The 21,076-nt window shown below is 40.1% G+C and overlaps 1 protein-coding gene across 6 annotated transcripts in view; it reads right to left on the reverse strand.

The window, feature by feature from the left end:
* Positions 1 to 21,076, reverse strand: part of LOC116848991 — a 201,010-nt gene that overhangs the window by 178,345 nt on the left and 1,589 nt on the right. For all 6 annotated transcript variants that reach the window (XR_004379046.1, XR_004379045.1, XM_032825697.1 and 3 more), the window contains exon 2: positions 19,922 to 20,128. Coding sequence is in view for 4 of the 6 variants with exons in the window: in XM_032825697.1 (XP_032681588.1) it covers positions 19,922 to 20,128 (207 nt within the window). In the remaining 2 variants the exon portion in view is untranslated. The remainder of the gene's footprint in view (positions 1 to 19,921; positions 20,129 to 21,076) is intronic.

Below are 21,076 nucleotides of genomic sequence, written 5' to 3' on the forward strand. Positions count from 1 at the left end.
CTCTCTCTCTCTCTCTCTCTCTCTCTCTCTCTCTCTCTCTCTCTCTCTCTCTCTCTCTCTCTCTCTCTCTGTTTGCAAGCAGACACACTGACGAATTTTCGCGCGGAATACTTGATCGCCGCTATAAAGCCCGGAGCGAATTGCGACAGCGCACGGTGCGCATTATTAAGCGCGCGTTGACTTTTCGCAGTGCGGGAAGCAAAATAAACGACCGGTCGCTCTTTTTGTCCTCTGGCGGCTGTCTTCCGGTGATCCATCTTCGCTCGTATTCTCGAGCGCTCGAGAATACGCGACTTTTTCTTTTAAACAGTTATCGGATTTTACACCGGTGGAAAAGCGAGGCAGCGATAGGAGAGCATAAGAGAAAGGCAGAGAGGCGACGTGAAAAATTCCTATAAAGACATTCTTCTCAGTTGACGCGACGCGCGACCCGAATTTTCACCTGAAATCGTTCGGAGGCCAATGCAACATCCACTCGCACTTACATAAATCTCCTCGACGACTCGGCCTGTTTTCCCCCCCGGAGTTTATATATCTTTTTCTGTCGTCGTCACCGACGTAAACGCGTTGCTTTGAAAGTAAAAGAGAAACGATTCTTCGGCAGAAATAATCCCAGAGAGGCGTCGCGCCTCTTCCGTCTGTTGCCTCGAGACGTGTCGTCGCGCCGTAATCATTGACATTTACCGTCGCGTGCTTTCCCGGTGCGAGAGGGAAAAACTAACGCGCAAAGACATACGATATTCATTGATAATCGCGGGGTACGCTTTCACGAGTAACGAATGGAATTATCGAGCGACGTAAGTGGCTCTGGGGCTGAAAGGCCATTATATGATGATACGTTCCAAGAAGGAGGTCACAACAAATTAAGTCGTAACAAAGGCCGTTGTAATGGAAAATACGTTCGCATTTAGGGGAAAAAAAACGAACGCATTTGCAGATAACGTAACGGCACAAAGGGACGCGCAACAATAATCGGCTGCTTGCATCTGCTGTTCTCATGCAAATGGCAGATTACGCGGCGCGCGATTGCAAACGCGAAAACAATGAGAAAGGAAAATCGGAGGGACGAATTGGCGCGTTTAAAAGCATGGTTCTTACGGTACGGCGAAAACGAACAAAATATTCAACGGCGCGGTGAAAACCTATCGTTTGCTCGTGATTCTTTCGCGACGCGACGTTTCTCATCGCGGAACTTCGCCATCGTGTCAAAACGTGTAATGCATTTTGCGCGTAAGGCAAGTCCGGAATACGAGGCGAAATTTCAACTCAGATATTCGACCTAGACTTTCTGACGTTTGCATATCCTGAAGGATCAGGGTAAGTTCCATTCATACGGAAACTAAAGCCCTACTTAGCGCATCTACTTAACGTAGGAAACACAGGAAATGCCATTTGTGGGTTCTAATCTCTCTTCTAATCTCTCGGTAAAGCTGTTAAAGACAATCAAAAGAGGCTAATATATCGTCTCTGTTATTTGCAGTTGAACTGACTGCATTCTGCTTGCCCGGTTCTTTTTCTCTCATTTTCACACTAAATCGCAGCTATATACCTATTCCTTTTTAAGTTCCGAAAATGTGCAGTTTAGTTGCACTGAGAAAAAAATATTTGAAAATTTATTTGCGGAATATAAGATTTAAGATTTCTTTTAGCAACAGAATTTATTTCTTTGTAAATTATATTATTTCTCTAAAATCAACTTTATATCCTACAAATAAATTGCCAAATATTTATCTCTCAGTGTACCATAAACAGGCCTATAGTTTTCAGAGTGTCGAAGTAGATGTTAAATAAAATATTAGGGTTGAAAGGAGAATCAAAACTTCGACTCGGGCGCACCTATTAAACGAGGAGAAATACTACGGGCTTCTCGTATGCATTTTTGCTGAGGACACGTCGATATGTCGACCGACCGGCTGGCCGATTCAGCGACATGAAGTTTCGCGTATGAAAAATGTCGAAATAATCGCCCGTGAACAAGAAATCATCCGAAAATACATGAAACGAAATGGCGAGTTTCTCCTTGCTCTCTTTCTCTCTCTCTCCCCCCTTTTCTCTCTCTTTCGGCGCGTTTCTCTCTTCCTTCGCCATCGCCACCCTTCCCTCCACCACACGAGATTATCGATGAGGGCATACGATCGATCGCGCGCCGCCGTCCCTTCTAATATAACGGGCGAGTAGAAAAAGTATCTAAATGTAAATACGTACGAGCGCGCCCATAGGTACGTGCGTCCTGGTCTAAAATAAAAAGAGACAATATTCCCGACGACAAAAAATATACTCTCGATACTCCGGCGACTCTCTGACGTTTTCCCGGGCTTTTTCGCTCTCCGGTCGAGCTTTCTACCTGATAGGGTGAGGAGCGATTCCGTCAAGCAATGGGCATTGCCAAAAATCAAATGTAATCCCATCGCGACGAGCGTTTATTGTCTCTCACGCAGAGACGAAATATTATTTCTCACAACGGGAATCCCAAGCGCCGCGTGTCGGCCCGATAACACGGAGCGGTGTCGCAATTTGGAAGCATTACGGCGCGATGTATCGCACGTTAATGCGCGCTGATGGAAATCAAGCTTGACGATGCATGCCTCTAAAATCACTAGCAAGCAAATCAAGCATCCTGTAATGGAATCAGCGCCTAATCACACGCGCTTCCCGCCAACTGTCTGCGAAATTCGCATTGTTTCAGCAAACTGTAGCGCTGGCGCGACATTTTCTCCAGAAACTACTCCAAAACACATCCACACTTATACCTACACACACACACACACACACAGATATATAATGCCGGTATTATTTTGCGACCACCCGGTTCCGCCAGAAAACTCGAGTCCGTTCGCTGAGAACGACGACGCGCGTGTCTTCAACCCTCTTTCCGGATCGCATTTGTTGTGTGTCGATCACAAGCTTCTTCCATTTAGTTTTCTTACTTGCGAGTCGAGAGGTTTGTGGTAAACCGCGAAAGGCGACGGTCGCGAAGTTCGCGTTTCTTCGCGGTGACGTCGAGTCATAATTGTCAAGGTGCAGAGGATACGTCGACGATCGCTCGTCTTGTGGTTGAAGCCTCGCCGTGATGTTTTGCTGCTGGCTCGTGTGTATGTAAAACACAGCTAAATGAAGAGAAGATTCGGTTCTTCTATTTCTCTGTCTCCTATTTCACGAAAATTCTTTCGCGCGCGCACACGGAAAAACGAATGTACGCGGGGTTCGGTGGCTGCGAAGGATACGAAACGTTTGCAACTCGAGTGGCTGAAGTCCAGCTACAGGGTTACAAAGTTCTGTACACTGTACACGAGAGTAAGTTACAAACTTCGCCCACTAATTTTCACTCGCACCTTTTCCTGCTGCAATTTTCAGAAGAAAGTAAGAGACAGAAACGGAGAAAGGGAGAGAGCGGAGAGAGAAAGAGAGAGACAGAGGAAAAGAAATAACCGTAACCATTTCTTCCGACAGAAATTGATTCATCGTAAAGCGAGGAAATTAAGTTGTCCCAAGTCCGGTCCGCGGACGATGAGATAGAAAATATCTCATCTATATAACGTTGACTTCCCCAATCCCAGCACGTTGGATATCTGCGATATCCAAGAAATGCGTCGCGAGTGAAACTGAGCGTCGCGCAAATACAGTGGAAATTTGCAAAATATGCGCGAAATGCATTTATATACCGCGATCGTAACGATAATGAATTCCAGCGACGAGCATTCCGACTGCACAATATTTTTCTTAAAAAGTATCGCCCTTTCGATTCGCCTTCTTTTGCTTCGCGTCGCAAATCATCCGTGCAGTCTGAAGAAATCTCTCTCTCCCTCTCTGCGCCGCCAGCCACCCTTGCACAATCTTCGACGTAACGAATATCAATTTTCAGAAAGCGCGAAAGCGTATTCCGAACGCTCGTGAACGAATGTGCGCGAATACTCGACAGAATAGATTCGATACGGGAGAGAAGCATGTAAAGTTCAACGTCAGGCGAGATATCGCGGCCGGGCAGCTGTAGCGCGATCGAATGCACCGGGGGATAAAATAAATCTGTATTGTATCTTGGGAATTGCGACGTACACTACAAGGACGCGCCGGCACACGGACGAGGACATTTCCATTCGTTGCACTTCGAGATTCGATCGGCAGTGAATTATTCTGAAATGTTATCGAGCGTGTCACTCATGTCTTATATAAGAATTTCGCGAAATGCCCAAGTGAACTATTGAGAAATTAGCGCTGAAACCACCGACCCATCAAAACGGTTAAGACTTCAGGTTTTTGAAAGAATGCGCAATATATAAAAATACTCCATTTTTTCATTTTTTAATTTATTAAGCTCGTTTGATTATATACAGAACGGAAAGTTTGGTTGAATCAATCGGACGATGAATGAGCCGAGCGCGTTTTGACCGGGTTGGAAGCAGAATTTCTATACACACATTGAAAAAAAAATATTTAAGAAATAACAAATATTTATTTTTAAATTACATGTTAAATTTTCATCATTTTTCTCGAAACTCCATGGGGGTTGTATCATTGTTGAATAACTGCTAATTAAGAATACAAAATTCGCCGTCGTAAAATTTGAATAATTCTCGTAAAAAATAACAAACCCGTAATATGCACTGTTAAATCCGTAGTGTCAAATTATACTCAATTTGAGTTATTTTTAACCATTCCTATAAGTCGCCACTGCTCCTACTAAATATGTCGTTAATTTAACAAATGTAATGGAGTTAAATAATTTAATAATTGGAGTTAAATAACTTAAGAAATATATTAAATTTGACTAAAATTTAGTTTATATTTTATTATGTGCACGTTAATGTAACTTTTGTTTTAGTAAAAAATATAACTCAATATTGTTTTAAATGGGTTGATTAGATGTGGTTGTTTTTTTAACCACATGTTTTGTGTTAAAATAGTAAATTTTGACACACATGATAGTTAAAAATAACTAAATATTATTTAACTCAAGAAATTGGTTTAAATTTGACCCTCCAATATTTAACAGTGTGGTTTTATTTAACTGCATCGGCAGTTCTAGCGTTCGTGAAATCATAACGCGGCATTCAAGATGAGGGCGATATAATTAATTGCCGGCCGTGCGGATCACCGTCGATCTCATTTTCCAGCCTCGACATCTGCGTAATGCGAGGAGCGCCTGTTATCCGCGGCCGTATGCGTGTCTCTACGCATTAATTCCGCCGTTGTGTTATCCCCCGCGACGGTAGCGTGCGCATTACGCGTTAAAACGTGTCGCATGAACGCGTTATAAGTGGAAATTTAACAAATGCGTACATCCTTCATGAAAGATCGTATATATACGTCCCCCTAGTTTATTATTATAATACAATGCCTGGTCCATTATGTCGAGTCCGACATCAATTTTCTACCGTAATTACGACTATGAGTAGCAAGCTCGAGCGAGTGTCTAAACGAAAATCGATGCTTGTAAATATTAATTTAATTCAATTTACTGCAGTCGCGTACACACGCGTGGAACTATGGACGAAACGCTGACGTTTCATTTGAATTTAATAATACTGAGAGATTACAGACGCGATTATCTACGGATTAATCTCGCGTTTCGACCTTGGGTGTCCCGGGCGGAACCGGGACATCGAATTCCCGTGCCTTAGAACGGCAGAGCGGCCGAGATATTCCAAAATCTCTCCGGCATACATTTCAGCAGCGAAGATACGAAGAATATTACTGCCTCCCGCCCCGCGGCAATAATATTTCGAGAGTGGTAGAGAGCGAAAGAGAAAGAATCTCGACTGCGTACACGTTGCTTTTACAGCGGGGGAGGAAAATCATTTTAAAGACGAACAACCGACATCCCGGCTGAAAAGTATCACAGATACACACACTGAAAAAAGGATTTGAATATCGAAACCAACATTTGATTAAAATGAGATCAACCAAATGTTGGGTAGTTGCAATCAGAAAATTTAATTGCCGCTATTTTGCTTTGCTTAATAAATTACTAAGTAAACATATTACTGAGAAAATAAAGCAAAGTAGCGGCAATTAAATCTTTTGGTAATTACTAAACATTTGGTTCATCCCATTTTAACCAAATTTTAGTTTCGTCAACCAAATCTTTTTTCAGTGAAGTTCGCGAATCCGCAAATACAGAAAACCTTACTAGAAATATTATTTCTGTGTTTTTTTAATTAAAATATTTGGTACTTACGATTTGGTGGGCATCATTATGTTTTTACTTGTGTCAAGTACATTATTATTAAGAAAACAAAACACACATAGCACCTCAATTAAATGTTTTAAATGTATTTTAAATGTCTGAATCGTAATAAGTTTAGCACTCAATCAAGAATGTCAAGGAAAAAATCCGATTTGCTTATAAAGTCGAGCCAACTTTTTCTTTGATACAAGTTGTATAATATTCTCGTGAAAAGAATAAAAATTTTTCTCTTGAGTAAACGATAATGAGCTTACCTCAAATTTACGGCGAGCATACTCTTTAAGAAAATATTCTTTGTTGTAAAGATAACAATATCACTTGAAAGGAAGAAAGTGAATTGAGGAATCGTTTTTCTTAACAATACAATGACATTTTCCTGTGTATACCTCAATAAGAACCGCAACACCGCGTGCTCCGGGGCAAAATTCAAATTTCGTTGATACCCAAAAGCTGAAGCGATATTTGGAGCGCGAAAACGCGAAGAAACGAGAAGTATGTTACTTCGTGGAGTTTCTACGACTTGGCTTCGCCTTCGTAGCGTCGTAATTGTTCTTCGGAAGGCAAATATTCTAACAACGCGGGCAACTTTAACTATTCGCGATCTCGGGATGTTAACTTTTCGGTAATCCATCCGAAACGCAGATGATTCGTGCAGCGGGTTGTTATGCGAAACTCGCGAGCTCCCTTCGTCGTCACCGTCATCATCGTCGTCGCACGATCTTCTCGTCCCGTCGGTACATTCGCCGAACATAAAATACACCGCGATCGTGATTTGCCAAAACGCTCGTTTAAAACTCGCGTTTCTGCCCGTTTTAGCGATATGGTGCGATACAAGACGAAACGAGAAACGCCGCGTGGGGAATAAAACTTTATGAGTTGCCCCATATGCAGGATCGCCAGCTAGCAACCTATTGATCGGTTCATTTATTAATAAAAAATGTGTGTAAATGAGAGAGAGAGAGAGAGAGAGAGAGAGAGAGAAGAGCGCTGAAGACATTTTCCGGAGGATTCTCAACAAGTTTGACAAGTCGCTTAGAATTGCCGGAAACGTTACTTTAAACCAGCCCTCGCCGTCAAAAAACGATTCCAAACACACAGCCCGAGTCTCCCTTTTTTTCACATCCCATAAATCTCAATTCGCGTGTATATAAACGCGGCATTGAAGATTCGCGAGAGCGCGCCTTTTCGCATGACATTTCGCGTGTCCTCGGCTGCCGAAAAATACCGAAAGTCGCGGAGTATGCCGTGGGCGAGTTCGCGTGTGCGTGCGTGCGTGCATGCATATGTTGAAAGTTTGCGATAACGCCGATAGCTACGAGAGGTGGATTTTCACGTCGAGTAAAATCGTGACGGATGGCAGCGCGCTTTATCTAAATACGAGCGTGTGTCCGCGCGTGCGAGTCGTAAATAATACTACAAAGAGGAGAGCGAGACCGACCGAGGGAGGGAGAGATAACAGGGAGTCGGTTCCTTAAGTACGGTATTACGTGCAGTAAATACACGGGGCGCCCGGCATGGCACGGTATGGCATCCGCTATAGCACGACAACGACGGCAGCATACGCGTGTTCACACGTGTGCAGGACACACGAGACACGCGGAGCACGTGCACGTGTGTGCATACACGCGGCGAGTAGGTAGGCGGATAGATAAGTACGCGGTACTTTCTGGGTCACCCTCTCCATTATCAAAGAATCCCGGGTTCGCCGTGATATACGCAAAATGAACGTAAACCGGGCGCTATAAAGAGAAGAATTTTGCCGAGGACGAGGACATCGGTCCGCGGCCACGTGAATAATTAAAAAGTCGCACGCAAAAGCGCGTCTGCCTCACGCGTGAGAAGAGGAGTAAAAAATTAATAAAATAAATTTTAGAAAAACGACTCTTCAAAAAAAAAAAAAAAAAATAGAGAAAAAGAGAGAAGGAGTGTGTCGTTTATTCGCGCTCTAGGACTGAGTTCTCTCGAGTGTTAATACAGTAATAGGAGATAATATATAAATATTTTTATAACGATAAATATTTTTATAACGATAAATAATATTTTTAAATAATATTTTTATACGATAAATAATCGCACAAAATATAGAAACGAACATACGTGCAAAATTGAGGAATTTGGACCTAATTCTCTAATCTAATCTAACACTAAATAAAAATATTAATAACAGTATTCTAAAATTATATGGATTTATGATAATTCCACATGCTTAAACAAAATCAAGAGAAATATATGTTATTAAAACTATCTAATGAATCCGCGGTTCTAATAACAGGTGGAGTTTGATTCTGAATATCTACGGCATAAAGAAAGAGATAAAGAGAGAGAGAGAGTCGGCTATCAAGGGAGAAAGAGAATCGCGCCGAAGGAGCCAGGAGAGGCGCTGTAGAGCAGCCGTGAAATCGCTTCTCCGGATGATATCGCGTCGGCGAAGTAGGGAATAAGCTCTGGGAATGGCGACGATCGATGACGAGCTACGTTACGTCGACGATACCGAGCGATTATATCGCTTAATGCCGGCGTGAATTCCTCTCATAAAGAACGGAACGCCGTGATGCATTCACGCAGCTGTACGGCCGCGCATAATAGGCATAACCGTGCCGTAATAAAATATAATGGCGGATTAACATTTTGGACGTCGAATAATCGTGGAGCTTCGCGCGCGCACGCTTACCGATTGTAGCGGCGTTTTACCGTGGAGAGAGAGAAGTCAGCCCGTCGAATTAAATTCCCAATAATCGCTGATCGATCCGGGATTTGTTCGCGAAATTTCATCGCGGCAGCCATAATCTCGAACAAAGGCAGCAAAAACGCACAACGAAATTTGATTTCTCCGGGTCGGCCGACACGGCTCGTTAATTCGCGAACGGCTGTGCCGCGCGGAGCGCGATCAAACGATCTCGTTGCGATGCTTTTTACGGCTCCGCGTTAAGAAACGATGCGCACATCCCCGTATAGTATGTAGCGAGTCACTGAGACGAGAACAGCGTGCGAGGAGAGTCGAGATTGTCGATACAACTTACCCGCAATCTTTTTTAAACTGATTGCGTGGGGCACGCCTCTCACGAGAACGGGACGACCTGCGGGTCGGCAGCAGGCGCGAAAGAAGCTCGGTGTAAAATGCAGGAAGGAAGGCGAGAGCAACTTTCTTTGTTTTCCGCATTTATCTTGACGGTGTACATTAGCGCGCCATTGTTTGCCGGGAGAGCAGTGTTGTCCGGGTGACAAATTTCGTGTCAGTAAGCGCTGATCTTGTAAAAAGGAAACTGCGCATATAAAATATCCTCCATTCCATCTCTTTCTCTCTCTTTCTCTTATACGGAGAGAATATCATAGAATTCTTATTTTTCATATAAATTCTTTTCAATTTTACTTTATTTTTCTAGTAGTCTAGGAATAGACTGTCAGTAACGTCTATTTTGTTAAAGAACACAGTACATTTAGAAAGAGGTAACAAGTATATTTTGATAGCACATTTTAATTCCTAAAATATAAGTAGCATATGCATAGAGAGAATATTGTAGTTTCTTTTCGGACAAATTCTTTTCAATTTCATTATGCTTTAGCAGACGCACACATACACATACATCAGAATATACTGTCAGTAACTAATTATCTTACTAAGGAACATAGTAAATTTTGTAGCATAGCAGATTTTGCTAGCAAGATAGCAAGTGTTCTAATATCACATTTTAGTTTCTAAAATATGTAAGTACACTACAAAAAATTGTGTATCAAATTTAACACATTCCACGTGTCCCGGTTTATCTGCTCTAATTCTCGTGTTAACTTAACACAACTATGTTAACAAATAATGCAACGTATCTGTGTGTACTTTACATATAAAATGTGTCATTAAGAATGTACAAGAATATGTTATTTTAACGGCTTAGAAACGGTGAATATGAACTCAACGCAGAGTAGTCAAAATAACACAACCACGATGCGTCCAATTAGCACACATTAAAAATACAACATTTCCACACGGATCGATTTCAATATCAATAATGTTTTTTATTGTGCAGCACGTATGAAATAAAAAAATAGTGAATTGCTGCAAAATGTCAATCTGTTCTCCTCGGCTACAAAATCCCATAGTAATTTCTACTGTAAAACTCTGTCCGCGCACAGCGGAATATGTGTTTTCCTTTCCAATAATTGAACTTCGTGAATCATTGTCATTGCGAATATCCTAAACTAACTGGATAACTCTGAAACTTTAATGCACCCGACTCGTACCCGTATCGTTTCAGTCGCTGCGAACAAATAACTGAACCTATTACTTCCGTTGAAATTCTCCTTTTGTCACGCTGCACTAAAACTCACATAATACAATGCATGCGCGTAAAAAGAGCACTCACCTTTGCCATCCTCCCTCCCTACAAATTTCATAAATCAATCTATTTCTTTCTCCCTCTCTTTCGTCTCTTCCCGGTCGCGAAATGACGGCAAGTTCGGAATTGCGTGCTCCTTCAACGAAGATCAGTTTGAAGCACGTCAGAAACACTTCGGCGATTAATCCAATTGAAATTCCACCGATGTTAAATCCAGGAATAAACCGAAATACAAAACTTCGTTACACGGTCACGCTTCGACGACGAGACACGGCTACATACGAAGCCATTGATTTCCGATCTTAAGCTTCTCTCCGCGGTTATTAACACATAGACGAAAAATTCAGTCGCAGCAAAAAATCCGTGCAATTTCCCGCGGCGCGCTTTCTCGCCGCGCGACGGCTTGCCGATTTAATTTACATTTCCGTCGCGTATACACGTTTCCGCTTGGATGTCACGTGCCAGACAAACGAAGCGTCGTTAATTATAAGAGGTCGTCGAAGATAATTAAGAATCAGCAACGGTGGAATAAAGTAACACAGTAGTTTCAGCGGCGATCTCTTCGAGTTGTGAAGGACGGCCGCCGGCCGGGAACGAGCCGGATTTCTCGCCTCGAATCCGATTTCTCTCGGCTCGACACGCAACTACGTCTTCATTAATTGACCGATCTCCAGCGGACTAATTAACAACGAAAAGGTCGGATCTCATTACGCCCGAGATACACGCCGAGATTGTTCTCGGCAAGCTCTCTCGGCATTTTCCGCTTTTCCGTTGAGACGTGCGGGCGCGCGCAAGGAGAGAGAGAATAGAAATAATCGCCGCGATCGGTAACTCAATTGACGATAATCGTGAAACATTAATCAGTGGATATCACAAACGGGCTAGCCGCTTTATCGCGGCTCGGGAAACGCCTGAAACGTTTTAGCAGTCGACCAATATTTATACACGATGCTTTCATCATTTTAATATCTTATATAAATTATGTAAGATATTAAAATTATAAAAAACTAATCAATTAATAATTTATTAATTGATTAATTATACGAAATTAAATTAGGCTATTGGGAAAAAAATTACTTTTGACAAGAGTTAATAAAATTACAAAAATGCTACTTGCTGAGGGAAAAGGAAGAAGGATTGAGTCACTAAATCTGAATTAAAATTTCCATATTAAAAAAATGCTGAAACCTATATAACAGCGAAAAGTTTAAAAGTCAAAACTCCTTCAAAATAAATTTTTACGCAAATTGAAGCGACTTTCATTTGTTGTTGGCTCATAATTTCCACAAAATACCGGCCCTTCCCCGATCTTACTGACGAACACTTCTAAACACTGATGAAGGAAAATATGTGGAAATAAGTACACGTACACATTGAGAAAAAAGGTTGGTTGAATTAGCGTGACAATTAAGAATAAGAATTTTAATTATAAATATATAAATATATAATTATAAATAATTATAAATTATAAATATATAAATATATAATTATATATAATTATAAATTATATTTTAATTAAATTTATATAAGAAATTAATTTATATAAACAATTAAAATAATAAGATTTACATAAGATTCTTAACTTCTTGACTGTCAAAATTTTCATAAAAACAAAATTAATCAAAAGTGCTCATGACGAAAATATTCACACATTAAAAAAATACTTATACCAGAACAATTATAACGGAACACTAGTTCAAAGTCGAAGAACCAAGAGGACGTAAGATGGATTTGTTACGATGCAATAATCTGCACGATTGTTTCGCGACGAGACGTAATTGGCGAAAAACGGCGAAATTGATATTCCATTTCCGCCCCATGCCTCCGGTCGAACAGGGCGGATGCCCTTTCAGCGCCACGTAAATACGGACGTTACAAAAGCACCGACCACGCGCGTCCCTCTGTATCGATTTCACCCCGACATTAACCGTCTTTTTCGAGCCAGCGTCACCACCGGCAGCGCCTCGCAAACTCCGCTATATGTGCACCACCGGAGCCCCACTTCGTGCAAAATAATTGCATCAACATAAGGCAATGTAGCCACGGTCAAACGATCGGCGGCATTTTCCGCAGTGGACGATGCGTAATTTCTCGAACGGTCTCGCGAAGAGAAAGGTATATACGTTTAAATAAATTGCATATATACGGAGAAAAAAGATTGATCGATTTAATATGACAGTGACGCAACTAAACGCCTCTTGGTTGAAGGAAACAGAATGTCTGGCACTTCGGATTTCTAAGCGATTCTAAGAAAAAAGTCACGACAGTCATAAGAGCAAAAGTGAGAGATTTTCTAACTACTGATGAAGGGAAATATGTATATGTACACGTTGAGAAAAAAAAGGTTGATTGAATTAGCGTGACAATTAAGAATAAGAATTTTGATTTCTGTAAAATATGAATATTTATTTCTTATATAAGAAATTAATTTATGTAAACAATTAAAATAATAAAATTTACATAAGATTCTTAACCTCTTGACTGTTAAAATTTCCGCAAAAATAAAATTAATCAAAAGTGCTCATGACGATACTTGCGCATTAAAAAAAATATACCGAAACAATTATAACGGAATATTATACTTTTTTATGTTTATAATACCACTAAATCTTAATCTAAAATCAAATTGCAAAATTTTAAATAGCAGATCCAATATGGCAAACAAAAAATTAAAAAAATCGATTTGCATAAAAATTAGAATTTAAAGGTTTTTGAAACCGCTTTTAAAATCAAAGTAGAAATTCATAAATTCAAAATAGCAAATTTAATGTGATCGGCAAAAATTCGAAATATGATTTAAATATCATAAAAATTAATTTTGAGGGTTTTAATTATTTTAAATTTTTATATAATATATTCCTCTTTGTCAGTATTTAAAAATTACGTACCGTCCATTCTTACTTACAATTGTAAAGCAAAAGTGCTTTATAACTTTTATTTACAATCACTTGTAAATCTTAAGAAAACCAAAAATTCTATTCCTTTCAACCGAAACGCATAGTTGTGTCGTCTTCGACCAATCCTCTTCCTCCGTGTATATTATTTTTATTTATCTATTACATACAATTTCTCCTCAGTAATACTATAAGTGACCCTTCGACATGCTCACATAAGTTCAAAGCTCTTTCCCTTGAAAGTTAAGGCAATATTTCCGCGGGTCCTCATACGTACGTCGTTACCCTCAGCCCTTCGGTTAACACGCATCGCGTTACCCTTCGGAAATATCGCGACATCGTCACGTTACATCCCCCGAGGCATCCTCCCTTTTCTTATCCCGAAGTCGTCCTCTCTACGGTTCGATACGACGCGGCTTTATTCACGTTATCGATTTTCCGGTTTCGCGCGCGGTCCAGCTGCTTCTTTCGCGGGTCCCTCAACGGCAGCGGGGAAATGCGGCGTTTGTTCGGTTTCACGGATAATTTAACCCGCTACTGCTTGGGAGATAACAATGAACAGACAACTTGCAGCCGCCACGGCGTCGCCAGGCGGCTTATTAATTAAAGACGGATTATATTAACGGCCGCGAGAGCAACGACAAACTTCGTGCCGCTGGATTAAACGTGAATGCACACTTCCGTGGCGCTCCGACGCTTTACTTTCGAGCACGTGGTGCTGCTCTACGTGCTGTCATATCGAGAAAGTCGCGAATATTCGTTCCGCGTTCACTTCTTGCCCGAATATCGCGCTCACGGAACTAGACCAGAAATTTGCCCCATCCATAGTCCAGGTTGATTCCAACCAGTTACTTGGTTAATACAAGATAATAAAGATAAAGATTGCCGAGTCTTGATAAATCATGTAATGCAGTATGACGATCAGAACCTTATTAATAATAAAAATTATTCATAATTAGGACTTTGTTAGCAACCGACAACACAAACTAGCTGACTAGTTGGGATCAATCTAATTAGGACTATGCATATGCTATACAGGAAAATATTATCCTACTGCTAAGAAAAGCGATCACCCCAGAGCTTACTTTCTTTCTTATAAGTAATGGTTATTATCTTCAAGGAATATTTTGTTCATAATAGTCTTAAGATATACGCGTCGCTAATTTCAGAAAAGCTCATTATCATACACTCAAGAGAAAAATGTATTCTCTTTACAAGAATATAAGAAAACTTTATTAACGAAAAAGTTAGCTCGACTCTACATGAAGAAAATATTGTATACGGGAAAAAAAGGTGGGTTGGGTTAATCCAAATTACTGGTGAAATATGAACGAATCAAAAAAGTTCGGTTGAAACTACTAGAATTCTGTTGAAGTTAACAAAACTTCTGATTAACTTGCACACAATTCTGGTATCTTCAAACAGAATTTTTTGATTCATTCACGTTCTACCAGAAATTTAGTTAATCTAAACAAACGTTTTTTTTAGAGCGGTTTCTTTGTATAAATTCTTTTCAATTTTACTATATTTTTAATAGTCCAGAAATAAATTGTCAGTAAGGTTTACCATGCTAAGGAATATAGTAAATTTCGCTAGAAATCTTCAGTTCCCAAAATATAAGTGCATACACTGAAGAAAGAATTTAGTTGACAAAACCAAAATTTGGTTAAAATAGGATCATATAAATATTTGATAATTACGATCAAAAAATTTAATCGCCTCTATTTTGCCTTACTTTCTCAGTAATATATTTACTTAGTCACTAAGCAAAACAAAACAGCAGCAATTAAATTTTTTGGTTACAATTACCAAACATTTTGTTGATCCCATTTTAACCAAATTTTGATTTTGACAACCAAATTCTTTTTTCAGTGTATGAAAGCACATATGAAATAAAAGAATACTGGATTACTGCAGAATCTATTCCTCGCCTGCAAAACTCTATAAATTACTACTACGTAATTTTTTCTATAAAATTCTCCCCATGTAAACAAACCGAATTGTTGTTGTGACTTGATACTCTTGATTGAAATGTTAAGCTTACCAGGATTTAGAATGCATTTGGAATAAATTTGATATGTATGATAAGTTTATTATAGATTTGCAGATATATAAACTTTTGAAATGCTCGAAACAAGTAACATTTGCTCGAATGCAGTATGTACTTTTCTACGTGTGAGATAAATTTCTAGTCGGAGAAAGAATGCGGACAAAGTGCATGCCAAAGCGACACAGTTCGCTCGGTTTCGAGCGACGGGTAGCCTTTTTACTTTTAATAAAACCTCAATTCGAAACTTCATTATGAAGATACACGCACATACAAATCCACCCACATTGCGAGAATTCGACAAGCCCCGACAAATGACGTCTCCGCGTAATATTTCCGCCCAGGTGAAACCCACTTCGCAGATTCGCTGAAGAATCCATCATTGAAATCTATCACCCGTTCTATTTGCTCCCCCGGAGATCTCCGTGGATCCCCGACACGAGCTGGCTGAGCCCGCAAGGCGTTCGTTCCGCATCGCAGCTGAAGAAACGATCGCATCGCGTGAAAACGCGGCCGCGACTCACGGAGGAAATAAATTAGATCTCGTTATCCGCGCCTGATTTTCGGTTGGCCCACGCGTGCGCGTCAATTTAATATAAACGGAAGCTATTCGTAGGACTTGCAATGAGTGAACCCTTAACGTGACCTCGAATTATTCCAGGCGACCGCTCGCGCTCGCGAGACTCCGACGTGGCGCGAGCTTTCAAGTAAATTACGCGACATGCATATTTCACGCGCTCGATACGTACCGATACGAATCTATAACTGTGTGTACTTCCCCGACTTTTTCCGTCCCGTGAGCACGCTCTCGCGTGCTACGTGCAGCGTATGTGTGTGAGTGTGTATGTGTATATATCCGCGTACGTACGTGGCCGAAATAAAACTGTACACTTCCGCCGCGAATTTCCACAAATTTCCGCGGCGATCCGGGGAGCTTACTGGCTCCGCGGCGCGCTCCTAGTCCAGCGGATATTTCACGTTTACGGCTCGCAATCTTCGATATACCCATACACGTGATCGCCGCCGGCACTTTCGTGACTTCATTCTCATTCGAAACTTGGTCCGCACGTTTTGTCACGCCGGGATTATTTTTTTTTAGCCGCTCGCTCCCGCTTTCGCGCTTCCATTAGAAGCGCGTAATGCCGCGCTCGTCTTTATTAGAAAATATGTCCTGAACAGCGCATAATACTGCAGGTCGAAAGAGAGTGAGAGAAAGAGAGAGAATGTATGCGAGGAAGAGAGATGGGGAGAGCCTGTCGGCGCGGACGAGAGAGGGGCAGGAAGCGGAAGCACTCGGAAAGCTCCCGTGTGCCGGCAACAGTATTATTTTGCTATGCATGCGCGAAAGCATGTGATCGCGTTGTTAACCGGCGTAATTTTCCTTCCGCGGCTATCACCGCGCCAACGCGACGAGTTATTAATCAATCCGGATTCGATAATGCTCGCTCGCGTCCCCGATCGTACACGGGAGGCGCGTGCACGCGATCTCCCAACGCGTATATTTCCGTATTAACAATTAACAGCATATGAAATTAGCAATTCATAATGCGCGTAATATATCGATTTCATCAAAGATTAATTCGGACAATTTGCATTTACAAAAGCGGCTGCTGCCGCCGCCGCCGCCACCGCAGTAAATGCGCGAGCACGTCTCTGATGAGCGAAATAAACAAATGTAGACGCGAAAAGAAGCCAATTGCCTCGGCGCTCGAAATAAGATTAATTATCGCCGAGCTCTATTGCGGGCGCGAGCTTTAATTTCGCTTCTCTCTCGGTGAAAATTTCCGGACGATAAGGTTTTCCCGCCGATACTTGCTGATCGGTCGGCAGATTGATTAATTCGTTTTGTGACTGACAATGCTCGAAAGTCGCGACGGAGTATAAAGAGTATGAATAGTATACGTAATCAATAACAATCTGGCACGCTGCCAGCCGGAGCATATTCACGGCACAATATCTTGTTTATACCAAACGCGCGACGTGTATACATGTCGCTGAATAAAATTCACATATAATTCTTTTACTCCATCTGTTCCCCGCGAAAATCAAACAGAGTTTTACGAGTGAGTTTTATCAGTGTGTGTGTATGTGTATAACGTAGACATATACACGACTCTCGGGGAAATTGCTCGCACAAGCCATCGGCTCGCATTGGTATACGTACGACATGTGTGAATTATAGCTCCGACTTTTAGAGGAATATAAGAGCCGTCACGCAGAATTATCTAACATAAAACACTTTGATGCAACTATTTTTTATAGATCCATAAATTCAGGGCTCTAAGACGCGATGTCACGTTAAGATAAGCAGAAGATATATGAAAATTTTGCTCAACTGAAGCGAATCTGATCGAAATTAAAAAAATATTTATCAAAAACTATTCACGTTGACTATGTCAACATAATTACTCGCAGAAACTATGCCATATTGTTTCTAACACACAAACATATTATAAAGTTGCGCAGCAATTTCGGGCTATCTGAAAGGGATCTTCGATGAAAAGGGAAGCCACACGTCACTACACAAGTCCTTTCTCGCGGCTATTCAAAGCTGCCTCCTCTTACCCCTTAAACGTTCTCTTATCCGGAAAATCAATCTACTTGCAAATGGGAAATATTGGAAGAGGCCCCGCGTACTCTCGAAAATACAATCCATGCATTCTTTGCTATATTTATAACTGGTGGTTCAGTTATAGATTTAGCATTGCAATCAGTAAAATCTCGCGGAAAAAATCAATGAATAGTAGCGACTGTTCCTATTATTGGTGCAGTCATCACTAATGCAAATAAACAGTCAGTGTAAATAAATCACAGCGTCATTGCACAAAGAAAAAAGAACGTTTGGAAAGTGTCTTTATGTTTGACACGTTAATCTCCAAATGAGATTACAAGACGTTAAGTGAAGATAAATTATTTGCAAAAAGATATTTTATATATTTTGCAAAAATATATTTTATAAGTTAAATATTTTAAAAGATTTTTTTAACAAAGAAAGATCTGTATTCTTATTCAAAAATAATTTTTATTAATAGAATTTCATTATTAGAAAGCATAAAATATTGAATTGAAAAGATGATGTTTTAAAATATCGGAAAGAGATATTATTATCATCGAAATAATCATATTGTAAATTTTGAAATGAGATTATTGCAATATTCAAATAAAATTACAACATTAAAATTTAAAATCTTAAAGTTTTTGTAACAAAATTATATATATATATTGTTGCTTATATAGGAAACAACGATTGTTTTATATATGAAACAATAATTTGTTAACTTGAATATCTTAGTTTTAAGTAAATAGGAGAACCAGAGATATAACAGACATTTAAAAACATTATATTCTATCTTATATTCAATCTAATCTTTTATGTTTTCCATTCATGAAAATTATTTTTGAAAAATAAAAACACAGGTTTTTTTCCGTTGAACTATGTAATATATATTCTTACAAATAACTTTTAATTATATGTTATTATTTTAATTATAATAATTCTATTATAAATTATTATTATTTAGTGTTCCTAATTATATCATTAATTATATTATTATTACATAAATCTGTCGGTAATTATTTTTAATTTTAACAGTTTAATGAGCTCCCAACTTCATTACGCCTGAATCTTTTTGCAACTCACTATATTATAGATTTTGCAGTAAAATCTTATTCTTTCACTGGTTAGAACCAGTTGTCCCTCGCAATGTCACAGTAATAAAATAACGAATAATATAGCACGTCTAATTAAATTACACAAAAACGTTGACACGTTGAAAACGGAGACACGGGGAGAAAAAAGAGAGAGTGCGCTCGTGCGCGAGAGAGCCAGAGAGAAAGAAAGAGAGAGACTGTAATTGAACATTATCGGCACGTTTAAAAATATCGGTGCTTCCACCTGACATTAGAGCGCAGCTTAACGGAATAGACGACATCCCCAGTTGCGATTGATTTATTAAATATAGCTCGTGGATGCATTCGGCGCAAAAATTTGGGTCGACCGGTCGATTAACGGCGGACGCTTTTCGACGACGAAAACGGATTTCGGAAGCGACGCGTGGTATATAGCGGCGCGATAAAAGGCGCCCGTTGGCGCCCCGAAGATTCCGCTCTTCGCAATAAAACAAGAAGACTCACGCGAGAGAGAGAGAGAGAGAGAGAGAGTATCGCACAATAAATTACATTCCTTAGCATGAAATTGTCCAAGCCCTCAGGGAAAGCGCGGAAGATCGGACTAGGAGCAGTACATGTAGGGTGTCCGTTGTTTCTTTCTCTCTCTCTCTCTCCCTCTTTCTCTCTCTCTCGCATACACACACACACACATACACTGTCTCCCTCTTTCTTTCTTCTTCTTCTTTTTTCCTTAAAGTGTCCCAGTTTCCGCGTAATATTTATAGCGATATAAAGCGCGACGTACAAGTTTCGGGGCAAAATCGAGCACGAAGCCAATTCCCGAACTACTTCTTACCTGTAACTTTTGCCTGCGACCCAACTGTCCTATCGCGCAACTCTCCATGTCCCTCTGTCGCAGTCCTCGCTCTCGTTTCTCCCCTCGAGCCCTCCTCTCCTCCTCTTCGCTATCTGTGTTCTTTCTTCCTGTCCCCGCGCCGGTAAGTATTATGGTCGGAGGGAAAAAAACGCCAAGGTGCTTGAATCTCCACGCCACGTAAGCGATCTGGAATAGAAGTTTATCCGTAAATTTGGACTCTTACCAAAAATCATGTAATTTCGACGTCATTTTTACGAGACCGACGGAGTGACGCTGCTGTAATAAACGATCAAAACGGAAGTATTTGTATTATTTTCAGAGAATTTGCGCGGATTGCGCAAGGTTTCGTTATTTGAATTCTGTCCCGATGTAATTCTCGAAATGTTCGACCTAATGCGACATTTTCATTTGCATACCGCTTCGAGCGGGTTTGTTTATGGATATTTCCTGCACTTTCGCGTACGTAAACGTCTGTATGTATATGTATATATATATATATATACATATATATATATATATATATATATATATATATATATATGAGTATGTGTGTGTGTATGTGTGTACATATGTATAGTCGAGGCGCAATCTTTCCACCAGAGATTTGCAGTGTTTATACTCAACTGCATTTAGACTCGATGCAGTTTTAAACACGAACACAACCAGACGAAATACTAGACGAGGCGGATTATATTCCAATTTACGAAGTAAAAAAAATCCTTATAAATATGATAAATGGCGATGTATGCAGAGGCGATATGTCCTGTACGAGGGAGAATCCTCCCCGCGAGTAACTTCAATTCATTTCTGACGAAATAAAATGACACGAATAAAGAATAAAATTATACTTCTAAGATTAGCGAATTTTAATAAAAAAAACAGACGCGCGCAATTATTGATTAATCCCACAATTTTTATAATAACGTTTACGAATTCGAGCATATTTCAAACCATCGTGTTAATTATTAAGATCTATAGAATTTTCGATATTTTGTGATATCATGCGATCAAAATCAATATAAAGATACGAAAGACGATACGAGATTAAAATTAAAATTAGCAAAAATTCAGAGAAAATATTTTTAATATATATTATGTACACACTCAGTTCCACGGGTACTATTCGATAGATCG

The sequence above is a fragment of the Odontomachus brunneus genome, unplaced genomic scaffold (genome assembly GCF_010583005.1).
Source record: "Odontomachus brunneus isolate Ranch 3 - 2012 unplaced genomic scaffold, Obru_v1 Obru_scaffold_103, whole genome shotgun sequence".
Classification (NCBI taxonomy): domain Eukaryota; kingdom Metazoa; phylum Arthropoda; class Insecta; order Hymenoptera; family Formicidae; genus Odontomachus; species Odontomachus brunneus.